Genomic DNA, 13262 nt, shown 5'->3' with positions numbered 1-13262 from the left:
TGGATAGGACATATTCTATCCTAGTCACGTTAACCTATAATGACATGGAGATTACACTATCTGTGTATTTAAGTAGTCTCCAGCTGACTTTGGTGTTGTTTCAAAATTGTGACAGATGTGTATGAAGAATAATCCTGGTCAAATCTCATGGCCCTTATGTGTTGGCATCAATTTAGGCATTCCATTACTGTATTTGAATTGGGAGAGTAAAGAGATATTTTAGTTAACTGCTAAATATGCTTAATGTTCTTAAAAAAGTGCTAGATTGAATTCCATTGCAGAAAATTACACATTTCTATGCTACATTTTTTTTTTTACCTTGTATTTCTTTATCCTTCAAGAAGGAGATTTCTCTGCTTTGTGATGTGTGCTCTTGTTAACTGTTAACTTGTTAGATTGATTCATAGACAATATCACAGATGAGATTTGACTGAGAAGTAAAGAAAGTCGTCTGTTACCAAGGTATTCTGATACCCCAACTGTGAGAGTCGGTATGGGAATGTGGGAAGCATTTAAAAAAAAAAAAAAAAAAAGTACCAATTGCTTTTCCAATTTTCCTACCAGTATTGCAGTAGGCTTCCATATGCACTGTGATGGGCACTACTCTGAAGATTATCTACATTTTAATTCTTTAACCATACTGACAACTAAATGGCTTGCAATAGCTTTTGGAAAGGGTCAGCTTTGGCCAAAGATTTGAGTGTGCAGAGAACAGAGGACAGAAATGGCTTAGATGTCTCAGCTAACAAAATCAAATTTTTAACATGTATTCATCATATTGTTGTGGTTGGTTTTGGGTTTTTGTCATTGGTAAATAAAAATTCTGGCATTCAGAAAGCTGAGGTTATAAAGTGGTGGTTGGAGTCAACCTTTTCAATATTGAGAAGGATCTAAAAGGAGAGAGAGAGTCTCTAACTGTAGCATGGTTAACCGATGTGAATTCATTCATCCATTCCTTCCAGCTGCTCAACTCAATGGTGAATCATTTGGCATGGAAAAACATTGTCTCTTCTTCGTGCAATCCCCCCCGCAAAAAATGAAATTTGAGAAGATTAATAATGTATTGTTTTCTCAAAAGAGCATAAAATAATTGATCTTAAATGGATCTGTTTGCTTGGTTTTGGTCACGGCATTTCTTGAAGCTGATTGCAGGAAAAAAAATGGTCCATTGGTCAAAAGGTCAAAGGAAAATGAGTGGAATAAAATTACTTCCATGAAAGGACTGTCTGTTCCTAGAAGAAAGATCTGGAAAAAATTAATCAAATTAAATAAAAGGCAAATTAAAAGTGACATGAAAGAAACCGAAAAAAATAGAAATGGGTGGGATCCTACTGTTGAATATTTTTCAACCTATAAGAACAAAGGAGAATTTTCTTTGAAACAGTAGGAGAAAGTCCAAATGTTTATAGGTTTAGAAAATATGATCTAAAAGGTGCAATTAAATGAGTTGCTGAGTTTAGAAACAAGAGAAGACTTGGGGAGACATCATAGCCTTCAAATAGGTAAAAATGAGCTTCTGTGAGAAAACAAATAAATTGTTCACCATGTTCACTGAGGTTAAACCAGGAAGCAATGGATTTAAAGTACATCAGGAGAGCTATAGGTCAGATATAAGGAAAATAATAGATACCTGTGTATGAGAATGAGTGATAAGGAAGTATATGAAATCTTGCTGACTGAAGAGTTTTTAAGAACAGCTTAGACAAACACCTGTTAAGCATGATGCATGTTTCTGTTTGGAGGAAGAGATGAAAAGGATGTTGAGGTTCCTAATCCCATACTGCCTAGTTAATATTCCACAAAAATAAAAAAAGAAAAAGAGGCAGTTGAAACAAACAGGGATTCAAAATACCACAGGTACAAGACAAGACTATTATATTGAACAGCACATCAGCTATGATTCCAGGCAAAAGTAGTTGCTAAATGTTTAAAATAATGCTTAAAATAATAGGGGATTTTTCTATTATGCATTTTCTGTTCGTACTTTTGAAGCATTTGACATTGGGTATTTTGCGAGACAGGATGTTAATGTAGATGAACACTGAACAAATTTTGTGTGGCGCATCCTGTCTTTCTATGGTAAAAAAAAAAAGTGCAGCAGGAGGATTATATTCATGCCTTTTTCCAGGTGTGATGATACAACCTTCTGTTGCTCTAACTGACAACACCCTCAAGACTAGCTTGATCTGTGCTTTGATTTTCTCCAAACTTTTAATTTTATTGAATTCCCTGGGGAGTTCTTTGCTCTTTTGTTTGCAGGTTTAAATATTTTGTCCTTCTGAAACCGCATGGTTTCTGAGGTAGCATCATCAGAAGAGGTAGCATTTCACTGGTACAAAATGTATTTGGCTTTTTTTCCTGAAGGAGGACAGTTAGTGCTTCTTAAAACAGGTTCTCTGCCATCCCTTACAGAGGAGAGGATGTTTGTAGGTAGTTATATTTGGCTATTATAACTCAGGTAATAGTCTGCATACAATAACTTAAAATAATGTTTCAACAGTAGCAACATATCTTTTGGTATTTTCTTTTTTTTTTTTTTCATTTAAAGAAATCTGATTAACTGATTTTTCCTTGATCTTCATCTTTAACTTTGGCTAGGATTATTAACTTCCAATAACTGGGAATTTTTAAGACTGTCACTCAGTTACTTTGTGCAATTCCACTCTGTCTCCTCAGGACATTATGTGTACAGTCTAAGGAACGCTGTGAGTCTGTGCTTGGGATTGTAGGTCTGCAGTGGCCAGAAGATACTGACTGCACTCAGTTTCCAGATGAGAACTCAGACAACCAAACTTGTCTCACACCAGATGAAGGTGTAGAAGGTAACTCCTATAAATACATATAACAGGAAATTAAAGATTTAATTAGGTTCCCAAAGTCACTGATTTTTTTCCCCATACCTCCTCTTTAAATTATAATATTTAAACTGTGAAAATGATTCCAAACTGGGTTTCAGGGAATTTGAATACCTACAGTTTGCAGATAAGAGGAAGTTCTCATAAGAAATCTATTAGAAGGAAGGATCAATTATCCTCAGTCTGTGAAAGTCAGTGTTTGAGATTTGTTGCTAACACCACACCTACTGCTTGCTTGTGTTTATACTTCACTTTTTTACCTATTTAGATGATATAATAATGCTTTTCTAACCATGAGACAGACTCTTGGCAATCTTAACAAAGCTGAGCCCCTCGACAGCTCTGAGAAAAATATTGTAATGTTAGTGTCTTTGCCAGCTACTGTTTGCTCTTGGTTTTTGTTTGGGAAAAGTTTTGTAGAGAGTTGTGCCAAAGCAGCTTCAGTAGCAACTGTCAAATTTTGAGTTCAGCTTAATACTAATCATTGTGGGTGTGAACATGGAACAAAAGAATGACATTGCCTTAAATGCTTCTACATATTCTTTGTATGTGTGAAGAGAAAAGCTGTGCAGCTTCTCATTCTACAGTGGTCATTGGATGTGAGGTCTGTGGGAATTCTGACATGCCTTTTCTTTTTCTTGCCAAAACGCCAGTAAAGTAGCTGGGAAAATAGTGAGATGGTGTGTGCTACAGTGCCTGCAATATGCTGATTGTGTTCAGTTCTCACTCTTCTCCTACTTACCTACACGGTGATGACGGTCTTTCCACAGTCTTGATCTTGCTCAGAGAAAGCAATGGGTGAAAGCTAGTCAGTGTATAGTTCTTTTAGTGAAGATGTATTGCTGTGAATATAGTGAAGGAATCATGAAAAAACAGTGAAGTATATGTAGCAGTTAGTACTATTTCTTCAAGCAAAGTCCATGTGCACATATATCACTGTGAAGATTTTATAAAGTTGTGTAATACCATGGTAATGAAATCCTCTGTCGTGGGACTCTTGAGAGACAAGGAGATAATTTCCCTCTACAGCAGTAGGCTGATGGAAAGGAATTATCCATTATTACACAGCAGTGTGTAGGAAAGGAAAAGTAAGATTTTGACACAACAAGGTGAGTTAAAGAAAAATAATGTGATTTAATTTTCTCAGGTATCAGATGTCTTTTAACCTTCCTCCCTGTGTTATTAGATTATTTGGCTTTGAAATGTAACATAGAGTGGTTATATTTTAAATATACTACTGCATACAGGACTAGTATGTTCCATTTCTAGAGATAAATTCTGTTCACTTATAAAAATTATAATTTAAAAAAAATTCTCACTTTAATTAGAGGGACTCTGCCTAGTAAGCTGATTCACTGCTTATTGATCATCTTAGCACTGAAATAGATATTCCTGGAAAATCAATGAAAAAGGAGGGGGTTTTAGTATTCTTTTAGAAACAGTGTAACTAATTAGAGGGTTTTATCAGAGTTGTTTTGGGTTCCCTTACTGCTAGAATTTTATATTGATTCAATGCCAGATTTCTACAGATTACCAATGTTGGTTAGAAAGTCTTCCCTGGGAAGTTTAAAATTTTATATAAATATTGCTGAAAAAAATACATGTAACAAAAGAAATGAAGCTTCTGAGAGCATTTAAAATGTTTATGATTACAAAATATAGGTGATTTTCCAACTTAAGCTATAATTGACAGAGTTATTACAATGTGCTGAATTGCTTAACTTCTCTTCCAGTCAGTGCTGAATCCAAGAATACTGCTGGCCAAGACAGTATGCATTGTAAACTTAGTTATTTTCATAATGAGTTATTCTTAAATGTTGGAAGTATAGTTCACATACCTTTTATCATTAGAATGTTATTTTCTAAGGCTCCCGAGTTGATTGATGATACTTTTGGTACAACTGTTTATTGAATCCTAAAATTTACCCAAGGAACTGCATGATACTAAATACCTGAGAGATTTTGCAGGAAGGAAAAAAAAAAGGCAACATATGATGGAGGTTGTACATCAAAGTCGGTGGCATGTACAGTGTGAAAAAAAGGGTGGGTTTTTCAAAACCATCTAAATAAAGCTTTCTCAAAATGTTAATCTGTAAGATGAGGCACAAGCGATGTAAGGGTTAATTAGTGGACACTTGTAGGTGGTTTTATTAATTCAAATAGCCACACAATTGCCAAAATATATTTTTTTTTTATCCTGGGAATCTCTTATACACATTTCAACACATCAGATGATCTATTTCTGCTTCACACAACACCACAACAGTGAGAAAAGTAACTAGAAAATCCATGCCCACAATCTAAACATTGCATGCCAGTTATTTGGCAAAGCTTTGAAATTTGACAGAGGGTGGCATGTGAGGGAGAGCTCTGGAAAATATTGCTCCACCCCATTCACAGTGCCATTGTTAAGAGTCTTGCCTGCTACATAGTTCCAGTTTAGTATCGCACAAGCTTTCTATTCCTGTCATTTATGCTTCCGAAACAAGTCACAGTGATAAATAAGTAAGTACACGTGATGATTAAGCTTGCAGCTTATGGACTTGTTTCTCCCTGTTCCATGTCATTGACAGAATGCTCACCCAGTCACTTCAAGTGCCATTCTGGGAGGTGTGTCCTGGCATCCAGAAGATGTGATGGTCAAGCTGACTGTGAGGATGATAGTGATGAAGACAACTGTGGTAAATAAATTCGATGAGTTGGATCTTTTGAATGGAGAGTAGTTGAAGCATTAGAAAATGACTTCTGTTTTTCCTTCAGTTATTTGAACCATAGCATGACAGTTCAGAGGATAAGCCCCTTTTTCTGTAAGAAAAATATGTTTGAAAGTGGTTTTTTTTGACTAGTGACAGTAAAAATACTTTAGCAAGCATCCATCTTGATTAATGTCAACACAATTTATGATATTTGATAATTTAGATTCTGCTAACCGTATTCCAGGATGTTTGAGTATTCCTTTAATAATCAAGATAAAAAATGCTGCAGGTTTAATTCTTTTGATATTGCTGGAGGTTCTACTGAGCTAAAAAGTGACTTCCTGGCAGTTCAAATCTTGAATTCATAAATACAGTTTTAAATTTATACATGGTAATATTTTCATTATGACGTATTGACAAAAGATCTGTGTTGCTGAAGTGGATTCTGTACTGCAAGGATCAAGAATTACATGTTTTTTCAGATTGGCCAATCTCAAGCTGTAGGTACAAGGATAAAGTGGTAACCACAAAGTTTATTCTCCAGTGTATTTCTGAATTTACTTACGGTAGAGATGCTCTTGACTTTAAACTTAAGGGGATGTATTGAGCTTGAGAATAACCAATAAATCTCTTAGTTGCTATTTAACCTTGTACGTGCTGGCAGGAGAATTTTGAGAAGGAAAAAGGAGCTTATACTATTTCTTTATGTGACTAAGGTAGCAGCCTCCATGGAGTTCTGCATGCTGGCCTGGCATCCCTAGGGGCAAAGAGAATAATTATAAATCACTAAGGATTTAGAGAAGAGGTGTGAATATGAGTAAAGGATTGGAAAACATTCCAGCAGAGTAGGGCTAAGGTGCACAACCTGTTTTTTTTAACAGAGAGCAGGTTAAGATGGAAGCATGGTTTGTGAGCAACAAAACTGTGTCAATAAAAGACTTTCTACTCAGCTGCACAAAAATAAAATAAGATCCAAGACCTGAAAGCTGAAGCTAGGCTAAAATTCAAGCTCTATAAAATGCTTCTTTTTTTAAAAGCAGGTTTTTTTAATGATTGAAGTAACCAAGGGGTTATTTATTGCTAAGGCGCAATGTATTCTCAATCTCTGGGACTTTTCAAATCACGCTTGTATTCTCTCTCCTCTTTCTGCCCCATTCCCCTCCCCCTGCAAAAAGAAAGCAAAAAGAAAAAAAAGATACACTTGCTGAAACAGGATTTAATACTAGGTCATTCTCTTGTTTGGATTATAAAGGAAAGGCAGAGCTGATGATCACAGTGACTCTTTCAGAGTTTGTAATCTCATTACCTTTGAATCAATTGTCTCAGTTGTCCTCCCTGCCAAATATTCTTTGTTGCCACCTGTTCTTAACTCCTTAGAACACTAATTGCTATGCGTCTTTTAGGATAATTTTATTCTCCTAGACATTAACATATGAAATATTGCTCTAATATATAACATTCATTTCTTGAGTGGATCTCTCTCTGTCTCTATAGTCTAGACAGAATGTCACTAGCAATCAGCAGAATTCTTATCAGTTTCTATAAATATGGAAGACTGTATCTGCTAGGAAATTACTGCTGTCAGTGTGACATTACATTGACCAGGGGTAATGTTGTTACTGAAAAACAGAAAGTCCTTGTAGAGCTCCAGAAGTAACTGTCTCCAACTCATTCATATTCCATGTGTGCAGGACAAAATCAAAACTTGATGATCTTTCCATGTGTAAATGGCTAGCTCACATTTTATTAGATTTATCCTTTGAAATTGCTTTTGTATCATTAAATAACAGTCAGCATTTAAATTATAAACCTTGTATTTGAAGTACCTTAAATGACAGGCATGGAACAACTTCACAGTGCAGGGAGGAGGAGGCTGGAAAAGACTAGCTACAGCTTTTGGATGCTCAAGCTACTCTGGCCAAAAACGGAAGGTGGAACAGTCCAAAGGGACTAAGGTATATTCTGCCCACGCAGAGCAGAGCTGTATTCAGCACCCACTGTCTCCTCCTGTTAGGAATCCCTGTCATACTTTCATGTGATCTTTGTGAGAGGAAATGTCACCCATGCAATTGCAGTGAAATCCTAAGACTTTAGTGCCATTTAGGCTAGGATTTGGGGAGAAAATTTGACCCAGATTTCTGAATGTGAGACTTCTGAGTGCGTTTCAGTAAAATGTGAGGAAGATAATTTCTGAAAATTCGTATTATTATGGTAGACATCAAGGGAGTTTGTGGTATTAAATATGCTTGATTGTAATTGATCATATTAATTTACTGGCTGCTGAACAATTCCTCTGGCAGAGAGCAGAAGAGGGTCCTAGAAGAGTACTAAAGAAATTGAAGACATAACATTCAAAACCAGTATTGTCCTTCACTATTTTCTGCAATCTGAGTTCTGACTGTAGTATTTTAGTTGAGAGAAAAATGTGGTGGTCTTAATGTTATCAACTTAATAACAATTGCATGGGGAATATACGTGTGAATAACAAATGGTAACTTGCTTCAAATTTTGAAGAAGAATGAAGGTAAGATCACATGGGAATCCCTATCTCTTGCCAAAACATATGTTTGAGATGGGGGTGATATAAATATGGACAAGTTTTTCTACCTCCATTTTCACTTCCATTTCATTGTCATTAAATTAAAAATGTATGTCACAAAAATATTTAGAGAAGAAATATAAATACAGCAAATGGTAGATGTCTTCTACCAACAAAACAGTATATTTGAACACTGAATTCAGTAAGTAGTGAATTTTTCCTAGGGAATTGTCTCTATATTTGTCTATGTTGTAGTCGAAGATAAATTTTGGAGAGTCATAGAACACTTCACAGTGTAACACTATAATGTGTGATGAAGGGGAAAAGCAAACATGTATTTAATTAATTGTAAACTGCTAAAAAATTGCAAAGTTCATAAATTATATTTTTTTAAGCTTTTTTATTTTATTTTCATATCATGTTCCTAACATGACTGACATTCTTTGTTCTTTATCAGAGTAAAGTTTTGTTTGGTTTCAATTAATTTTTCATTAATAGTTATCACAAATATTGTCGAGAAGGAGACCTGGAAAATGGTGATACCCAAGAAAATTCTTTGATAGTGTGGAATTAGTTTCACAGGTTCAAGGCTACTTATTTCTCTGTGCTGTAACATTTATTTACATGGCTTTTTCAGTCTAAACAAAATCAAGCACTCCACACATCCAGTTACAATTAAAATGTGGGTAGATTTTACCAGTAATCATATGAGCTAGTAGTGATTCTCTGGTTCTTGTTTGTAAAATACTCACTTCTGAAATAACACTTCTTGGAAACAACGTATCTGGTTAGTAACTTATACGCTGCTGTAGTTCCAGGTCCAGGCAAACAGAGGTGCTGCTTCAAATGTAGTTTGTGAGCTTATACCGCGACTATTTGCGTGTGGGGACATCAGGGCTGTCACCTGAATTTGAGCTTGGATTAAAATGAAAACTAGCATTATCATCGATAGAACAGGCCAAACAAGGCAATCAAACCATCTGTTTTAGGCAGGAGAACACATTGTTTTTATGGCTTCCTATAAAACCAGAATGTCAGGTGTGCAGGACATTAGTATGTCAAAGTATTTAAACTGGTATCACAGTGAAGTGCTTTATTAGTTGATGGAAATAAATAGTGAAACAAAACAAGAGAAAACATTTTTCTAAAATGTACTTTGGGCCATTCTTAATTTCCTCTAGCTGACTAACAGGAATTTTCCTGTCAAAGCACTTTGACACAGTTTTATAAGTGTTCCTCTTGAAATCAGAGAGGCTGGTTAGCAGGACGTTGAAGAGATGATAATGCAGTGTGTTCCCTGCATAATAATGAACCCTCTTGAAGATTCATACAGCATTAGGTCATTCTAATATTTTCAAACTGGTTTGGTCTCAGATTATGGAACCAGGAAAACGGTTTGTGATCAATACTTACAGCATCTTTCTACCTTTCATCGTGATCTGCATTAGATTCTGTATCAGCACTGTCAGAAAAAAATTACATATTTCTCATTATTATTTAAAAAGCACTGAAGTAGTATGCAGTGTTATATGTTTTATACCCATTTATCAAGTGTGCACTGTGACAATCTTATTTCCATTTCTTCGTTAGTAACTATTCTTGGTACCTTTTAAAATTTATACTGCAAATGAAATTATTTTGGGTGTTTCAGGGTTATTAAGGAAGAAGAAAACAGTTGATTTGATATTGCATGCAAGTGTTTCAAAACTGTGCTTCTCTGCCTCCAGGTTGTAGAGAAAGGGGTCTTTGGGAGTGTCCTTTGAAGAAGCTGTGCATCAAACACACTATGATCTGTGATGGTTTCCCAGACTGCCCTGACATGATGGATGAAAAGAACTGCTGTAAGGGCTTGTGCAGTTTGTTAGTCCCATAAAGGGCTGATCACATTTTTGGGATCTTGGGGTGCAAAATAAATGGAAGTAAAAAGGTTTCCTACAGACAGAAAGGCTTAGTCATTCCCTCAGTTTCCTTTTCAGTTTTGCTATGGCACCAATTTATCTCTTTCCTCATCTTGTGTCCTCTGTTGTTCACATCCTTGGGTGCTTGCTGTCTCCTTGGTCACTCCAGTGCTCTCTCTTTTTTTCTCTCTCTCCCTCCTCCTTCTTGTGTCTTTGTGCTTCTTTTCTTTATTCCTTGTAGCTTCTTGACTCCTTTTCCCAACTTTTCTCAACTTCATTACATATAGGTATAGCTGCTCACTGCTCTTTTTTCTTGATTTCCACTTGATTTTCCTTCTGATCTGTTCTTCAGTAAATTTCATGTGTCCCTGCTTTATTTGATTTCTCTTCTGCTTGGCATTTCTTAGATTCTGTCTCCCTACTTGGCTCCACAGGCGTCTTCTACAATCCAGACTGTGATAAGTATCAGAGATAGATGCAAAACTTAGTATGGTACACTGACAGTATGGGCATACTGTCCATGTGCACAGTGTAAGTTGGCTCAAAGTGCTGACAGTGTGCAGTAGGCCCCCTGGTCCCCTGCGGGAACTGCCCTGTATTCTGTTTCCACTGCGCAGCTGAACAGTGGGATGGGAAGAGGTGGAAGACCTGTGAATGGCAGCTGCTTTGCAGGCTCCCACCCTGCATGCGAAGCTGGGAGTGGGTGCCATGAGATGTTAGCCTCACTTTCATGAATATATTAGTGGTACCCTGAATGCTCTTCTTTTGAGAAAACCTGGTGTGTGGGCATGTCCCCAAGACAAGGAACTGCAAAGGACATACTGGGTGACACTCAGCCTGCACAAGAAAGAAGAGATGCTTGGTAAACTTGGTTGAAAGCTGAAATTTAATTCTCTGGGCAATCCTGGTATTTCAGCATTTCTGCTGGGACTGTAGGATATAATTTTACAATTTAAAAAAAGCTGCTCTTGAGTCTCTGGAGTTCTGTTGGCAGGGACAGGATGGTAGGCACATTTTATGTGCTATGTGGAGCATATGAATATGTTTGCCAAAATGATTGGCAGCCTGCATATATCACTAGATCTAACTTTGTTTCTTTTTGGGAAGAGGCAGCTCACAGAACGTTTCTTAATCTGGTTTTCATTGTGGAGATTATACCATCTGACTTCCAAGCGGTCTGTGTGCTATAATCTAAAAAACAGGAAGGTGGTATTAAAGTGATTTGCTCATGATCACACATTAAGATCATGGCAGAGAAAAGATTCTCCGACGACTTAGGTTAAGCTAGTCTGTAGTTGTCAGACTATATTTCCTCTCTGCTTTTGTGTCAGGGGTTGAATATTCCAAAATGGCAGCAAAGTTTCCCCAGCTGAGGGCTTCCAGCTTTTGAAACATGCTGTCTCTGGAAGGCAGAGTTAGACAGCTTCTTCTAGTTTTGCACACTTTATTCCAGAGCCAGAAAGATCACATATGTCAGAGTAGGCAGCACTGCCTGCTCTATCGGTATGGTTTTTGCTGTGGAGTACATTTTTTGCACTAGTGTTGCAAATAAATGCTTGGTTTGTATGGCAGTATAGATGCTATACAACAGCCAGACATAGGCACAACTGAATGCAGCTTTCTTCCACGCATTCTCTCCCTCTCCACCCTCCCCCAGCTCTCAAAAATTCCCTAATGACGGGGTTTATAGAAGCTGGAAGAGAAGTGTGTTAGTGAGGAGGGTACTGTAATGCCACACACCTGCCTTTTGGGAGGGGGTTTTTTATGATTGGGGGAAAGCTAAACGTCACCTGCAAATGGAAGCTCTTGTGGTTCCTGCACTGGACAAAGATTCAGGAAATCCCTATCTAATGCTGCCAGCTGGCAACCAACTGTGAGCTGGAGCATGTCTCTCTGTGCATCAGTTCCCCATCTCTGAAGTGGAGATAAAAATAATTCCATGATTTTAAATAGCAAAGGAGGGTCCAAAAGTGAATATAGAATTGGTGTGGATGAAAGGAAATACATATGCATTACAGTAAAATATTATTTCCAAAGAACGTGAAGAATAAACAGATTTGGAGCAGTCTCCTAAAAAGCATGGAATACTTAAAGCTTGTGAGAGGCTTAGACAGGTTTCATATGACAAGACCACAAATGATACTAAGTAATCACAGATCTTGCCATTTCCAGACACCCTTCCTTCCCTTTGAGTTGTGATGCCCTCTGCAACTGTGTGACAGCAACCACCTTCTGCCTCAGTGATGCCCATCCTGAATTTTGTTGCAAATCTGTCTTGCTTTCTTGCTCCATAAATCTGATCTGTGCCTACCTTCACCCTCCTTCTCATTTTTTCAGTCTCAATGTGAACCTCACATTGATCATTTCTTTCTCGGAGTGAAACGTGTTTTTGTCCTTGCAGCATTTTGTGAAGAGGGTGAACTTGAATGTGCCAACCATGAATGTGTGCCGCGTGAGCTCTGGTGTGACGGGCAAGTAGACTGCAGTGACAGCTCAGATGAATGGGACTGTGGTAAGTTTCTGCCGTGATGCACTCTGCCTGGAAGTGATGTTTGGGTGATGCTAGTAATCACTGGTGATTTGATTTAGAATATAGTTGCAGTGGTGGAGAGATGCTCCCTTTATTACCAAAAGGAGACTGGGTTGAGGTTGGGAAAGCATGGAGGAAAGTGGGCAAAAGAAAAAGGAAAGGCTCAGTGTGAAGTGTCACAGTGCAAAGATAAAAGAAAAGTGATATGGCAGGGAACTTCTAAAATGTGTAGATGGTGTGTAAAATCTGGAAAGTGTTTTGGATAGAAGAGAGAGTAGGAAGACGTTCAGGTATAGAATTCATTTGGGCAAAACTTCCAAGCCCTGATTCTGTACTTGTGAAAATCGGTGTGAAATTCCCACTGACTGCAATGGTGCAGGTCCTGAGCTTACGAGAAGACAGTCTTACTAGGTCCACTTTGCACTGGCTAAATACCTGCAGAATGATGTAACCTGCTATTGCTGTCTGTATTCGGATTAGGCTTCATGCTTTTATGTGTTGTTCAAGAACTCTCCAGTATTATTCTTTAAATAAAAATGAAGGTGGATTTCAAAAAAATTGCACTGAAAAGAAACATGTTGGAAAGTGGTAGTATGTCCTCTGAGATTTCACTGAATTAACATATATTTCTGTGCATGACAGTAGTTTATATTACTAAGTTTTGAGATGCTTTGTATGTAATTTTAAATACAGAAAAAAGGTGTACCATGGCTTACAGAAGCAAGTATTTTGTATTCCTATTGA

General features: G+C 37.2%; 1 protein-coding gene across 1 annotated transcript in view; it reads left to right on the top strand.

Moving 5' to 3' along the window:
• CORIN (corin, serine peptidase) overlaps nucleotides 1-13262 on the top strand; it is a 148037-nt gene that overhangs the window by 108896 nt on the left and 25879 nt on the right. Inside the window, exons 12-15 of the mRNA XM_019473206.1 lie at nucleotides 2677-2822; nucleotides 5429-5536; nucleotides 9818-9931; nucleotides 12390-12500. Of these exons, the coding sequence (XP_019328751.1) occupies nucleotides 2677-2822; nucleotides 5429-5536; nucleotides 9818-9931; nucleotides 12390-12500 (479 nt within the window). The remainder of the gene's footprint in view (nucleotides 1-2676; nucleotides 2823-5428; nucleotides 5537-9817; nucleotides 9932-12389; nucleotides 12501-13262) is intronic.

The sequence above is a fragment of the Aptenodytes forsteri genome, unplaced genomic scaffold, assembly GCF_000699145.1.
Source record: "Aptenodytes forsteri isolate BGI_AS27 unplaced genomic scaffold, ASM69914v1 Scaffold102, whole genome shotgun sequence".
In the NCBI taxonomy this organism is placed as follows: Eukaryota; Metazoa; Chordata; class Aves; order Sphenisciformes; family Spheniscidae; genus Aptenodytes; species Aptenodytes forsteri.
This window is presented reverse-complemented; position numbering and strand designations above follow the sequence as displayed.